Raw genomic sequence first — 5,000 nt, 5'->3', positions numbered from 1 at the left:
AGAGAGAGAGGGGTAAGAAGGGAAGGAGAGGGAAAGAGAGAGAAATATATATACACACATATATATATATATATATATATATATATATATATATATATATATATTTATATATATATATAGAGAGAGAGAGAAAGATAGAGAGAGAGAGAAGAAATTATGTGTATAGAGAGAGAAAGAAAGAGTTATAGACGAATAAACAGGCAGACGATAGATGGATAGTTAGATAGGTAAAGAAAAAGGTATCTTTCTATCTATCTATTTTTTCTTTATATTAGAGAACCTCCGGAAGAGGGAATGAAACGGAATGGAAATTAATTCAGCAAAACAAACAAGAAAGAAGAAAAAAATCCTTTCATAGCAGAAACACGAGAATTATCATCATCATATGTACAAAAGCAAACGGATTTGTTTACCCTATCATTATCACTATCATCATCTTCTTTTTAGGGGAGGAGAGGGAAGAAGGGGTAAAGGTGAGACTGTCATTTCCTGGACGTCAAACAACATGTGCTTTGAATCTGACTAGTATTTTTTGTCAATTTTTTTCTTTTTCTTTTCAAAATAGTTATTGAAGCTAAAGGTCACACTAAGTAGAAAGGACTATATCTACAGATCCGGCTATGGGGAACAGTAGCTATTGTTCATTCCACAGACTTTGCTACGATAAAGAAATGTTAGTTTTGGGACCATAACTCAATTCATATTTGGCATCAATAGACATCATGATAAGATACAGGTCAGGTATAATTTGTGTCGCAATACATCTATTTTCGGTCGAGTTATGGTCCTTTTTTTTCTATTTCAATTTTGCCCCAAAGTCTGTGGAACGGAGAATAGTCGGTATAGGCAAAGGTTGGTCATTATACAAGTAAAAGATTGGGTTGTTACAGCCTAAAAGGATTTGGGGGTAAATGTACAGTTGTGAAAGGCAAATATTGCTTTTTATATATATAAGTAGAGGCCAGTTATAACATATTATATAGATTTTATATATGGGGGTTATCTCTTACACATATGTATCCATATCCTGTTAGCCAAAGGTTGAAATCACCGTTAGTATTACATTAACCATTACATGCGAAATCTGAAAGGGAACTCAAAGGTCGTTTATACAAATGGGATCCATCGTTACAGGTGCCGGAGGAGTGTCAGGGCCGTGGCCATCAGGGAGAGGGCCACGAGAACAGGTGCCAGACGGTGTGGCCTGCAACCGGTGCTGGAGAGGTCGGGCTGTTCTCCGTAGGTCGGTTGGCGGTCGCGTCGGGACGTACCTGGGTCTGTGGGGGGTGGGGGGGGAGAGGGAGAGAGTTAGGTGGTTAAGTGTGAGAGGAGACAGGAGGTGACAAGCAAGATGATGTGTAAAAGTGGGTGCATACGGGTGTGTACACGTTTCTCTTGTTTTCTGTTTGTCTGTTTGTCTGTATCTCTCTCTCTCTCTCTCTCTCTCTCTCTCTCTCGTTTTCTGACTTTCTCTGTCTCTATCTGTGTATTTCTATGTGTCTATCTCTCTCTGCCTTCGTCTGTCTGTTTGTCTATCTCTTTCTCTGCTTCTGTATCTCTCTTTTTTTTCTGTATGTTTTGTCTCTCTCTCTCTCTCTCTCTCTCTCTCTCTCTCTCTCTCTCTCTCTCTCTCTCTTCTCTCTCTCTCTCTCTCTCTCTCTCTCTCTCTCTCCCACTGTGTGTGTTTGTTTGTGTGTGTGTGAATTACAGACGGACACGGACACACACACATGCATGCATGCACCCATACAACCCATTCCCTAAGCACAAAGTCCCCGTAGCTTGAATCGCAACACCAGCTTGAACTTACATGGATCGTATGTCTTGCCGAGGTGGTCGATAAGGTCGTTTATCCCCTTCGGATTTAAGTACTTGTCGAACTTCTTGCGGTCTGTAAGTGAGGTTTGAGGATTTGTTGAGTGGGATTTGTTTCAATTTATTTCGTTTTATCGATATTTTTTTTTTTTTTTTTAATGAAAAATGATTCAAGAAGAGCTTATGGATATGAAACCGATACTGATGTGATGATATATAATGAAAACAGCATGTTAGTAATGACACTGTGACGACTACTCTGATGGCATTGTAATAAAAAATGATTATAATGATATTGATAGTGATTATGAAAAGGATTCTGATATTAGGACCTTCCTGTGCAATCTACAGTCTCTTGCAACAGGATCAAGAGTGCAAAACAAAATGCAAATAAAAAACTTAACTGTAGCAGCAAAATTAGTAATTAGTAAACCCAACATGAAAATGATTTTGATATTAGGACATTCCTTTCCAAACTTTAGTCTCTTGCAACAGGATCAAGAATGCAAAAAAAAACAAAAAAAAAGAAAGAAAAAAAAAACAATTGTAGCAACAAATCTCTTGTTATTATATTAGTAAACCCACTAACGTTAAACTATCAAGAAAACTTATCAGTACTTATCATTTGAAAAGTGAAGATACTTTATAACATCAAGAATACTGATTGCATTATCAACACCTATCTATAATATCAATGACACTGACATTATCACCAATACCTGCCATTTGATAAGCAGAGATATATAATTAATTCTCTTCCTGGCAGTTTCATCACCCGAGGAAGACCAAATTCCACGATCACAGAAATCTTACTCTCAATCATCCCGAATCAAGAAATAACATTGATAAAAAAAAACACCAAAGCATGAAACCACGTCATCTCGGGAATAGAAAATCGTTCATACTCCCTCGACCGAAAAAAAAGAAAAAGAAAAAAGAAAAGAAAAATGACAGTCGAAAGGTCAGTAATGACAAGGTACAGTAAGTGTTGTATTTTAGATAGAGATGTAGGGTCTTGTGGCAAAACGCTTATGAAGTTGTTGGATACATTCTGCTCTGAATGCACTACGTTGTACGATGCATTTATGAAATAGTTATCTTTTCTTGGTATTTTTTATAGGATAAGGAATGTGGGGGAGGGGGGAGGGGGTTGTGGGGGAGGAAAGAGTAAATGTATATATTCCATTTATCATTATTATCATTATTATTATTATTATTATTATTATTATTATTATTATTATTATTATTATTATTATTATTATTATTATTATCCAGATTTTTATCATTATTGTTTTATTTCATTTTTTGTAAAGATTTTTGTTCTTTTAAGATGTTGATGTAAAGACTATAATTTCTTTTTCATTTTTAACTTTATTTGGGGCGATCGTGGTATTAATATATTTAAATCTTTAAATTCTATTTGAGCTCAGTTGCTGTTTTTTGTTTTGTATTTTAGCTTTTTTTTTTTTTTCTTTTTTTTTTAGCTCAATAACTGCCTCTTCTCTGCTCTGGATGTCAATGTAAATTAGGAAGTGTTAGTCTATTTCTCTGTCTTGTATCATTGGAACGATCTCATGCCCGTTTTAGCGAGTGTCATCTCGTGGGAGGCTTGATGATGCTGATGATGAAGATGATAATGATAACAATGATAATAAGAGTAATGATAATAATAATGGTAATGATAACAATACCAATAATGATGACGATGATGATAATAATAGCAATAATGATAATGACACTCTTATGAATGATGATGATAATGATAATGATAATAATAATGATAAGATAATAATAATAATGATGATGATATTGATGATAATGATAATAATAACAACAAAAATAATGATAATAATGATAATAATAATAATAATAATAATAATAATAATAATAGTAATAATAATAATGATGATAATAATAATAATAATAAGATAATAATGATGATAATGAAATAATAATAATAATAATAATAATGATAATAACAATAATAGTAATAATAATAATAACAATAATAAAAAAAAAGATAATAAATATAATAATATGATAATAATGATAATAATAATAAAAATAAGATTTTAAAATTAATACTGATGATAATAATGATATTAATAACAATAATTACAATAATAATAACAATAATAAAAACAATAATGATAACGATAATAACAATGATAACAATGATAACAATAATAACGATAAAAACCATAAAGACGTTTATAGCAATAACACTACCGAACACCAGAACAAGAAAAGAACCAAACTTACCTTTATCTCGGTGGTGGGCGGAGTTCGAAGTGGGCGTGGCCTCACCTCTGACGTCATCGCCCTCGCCCTCACCCTTGACCTCAATCTCCTTCTCGGTCAAGACGTTGGTGCGCGACTTCGGGGGCTCAATTTCTGCGAGGGGGCGGGGTGGAGGTCAGTGGGCGGGGGGAGGTGGGCGGGGTCGATGGGGGGGAGTTGGAAGGCGGGGTTAAAGGGCGGGGGTGAGGGGTGGGGGTGAGGGATGGGGGGAGGTGGGTGGGAGTTGGTGGGCGGGGTTAAAAGGGGGAGTTGATGGGCGGGGGTGAGGGGTGGGGGGAGGTGGGCGGGGTTGATGGGCGGGGTTAAAGGGCGGGGGTAAGGGGTAGGAGGCGATGGGCGGGGTCGATGGGCGGGGGTGAGGGGCGGGGTTAAAAGGCGGGGTTGATGGGCGGGGGAGGTGGGCGGGTGTGATGGGTGGAGTTCATGGGCGCGGGTGAGGTAAGGCAGAGGAAAAGGAAGAGGAGGAGGGAGTGGAAAAGGACGAGAAGGAAAGGAGGAAGAGAAAGAGGAGAGATAAAGAGCAAGAGGAGGAGTTGGAGAAAGACAGAGAGCAAGAAGAGGAAAGGAAGAGCGAGAAGTTGAATGAAAAAGGAAATGAAGAAGAGGAGGAAGACAGGAAATAGATGATGGTGTTGATGATGATGAGGAGGAGGAAGAGGAGGAGGAGGAAGAGGAGGAAGAGGAGGAGGAAGAGGAGGAAGAGGAGGAGGAGGAGGAGGAGGAGGAGGAGGAGGAGGAGGAGGAGGAGGAGGAGGAGGAGGAGGAGGAGGAAGAGGAAGAGGAGGAGGAAGGAAAATATCGCCTTAATTTAGACATTTCTATAAATATTTTTCCATTCATGTTACGATAAAAAGAAAACCAAAAGCGTAAAGAGAAATGAAAGA

General features: G+C 37.3%; 1 protein-coding gene across 1 annotated transcript in view; it reads right to left on the bottom strand.

Annotated features, from left to right (window-relative positions):
* Window positions 1-163: 163 nt before the first annotated feature.
* Window positions 164-5,000, bottom strand: part of LOC125025605 — a 90,891-nt gene continuing 86,054 nt past the window's right edge. Inside the window, exons 13-15 of the mRNA XM_047613630.1 lie at window positions 4,078-4,209; window positions 1,811-1,891; window positions 164-1,277 (exon numbers count right to left, since the gene is read on the bottom strand). Of these exons, the coding sequence (XP_047469586.1) occupies window positions 1,129-1,277; window positions 1,811-1,891; window positions 4,078-4,209 (362 nt within the window). The 3' untranslated portion in view covers window positions 164-1,128. The remainder of the gene's footprint in view (window positions 1,278-1,810; window positions 1,892-4,077; window positions 4,210-5,000) is intronic.

This window comes from Penaeus chinensis, chromosome 5 (assembly GCF_019202785.1).
Source record: "Penaeus chinensis breed Huanghai No. 1 chromosome 5, ASM1920278v2, whole genome shotgun sequence".
Classification (NCBI taxonomy): Eukaryota; Metazoa; Arthropoda; class Malacostraca; order Decapoda; family Penaeidae; genus Penaeus; species Penaeus chinensis.
Note: the sequence above shows the minus strand (reverse complement) of the source record. Positions and strands in the feature narration are given on the sequence as shown.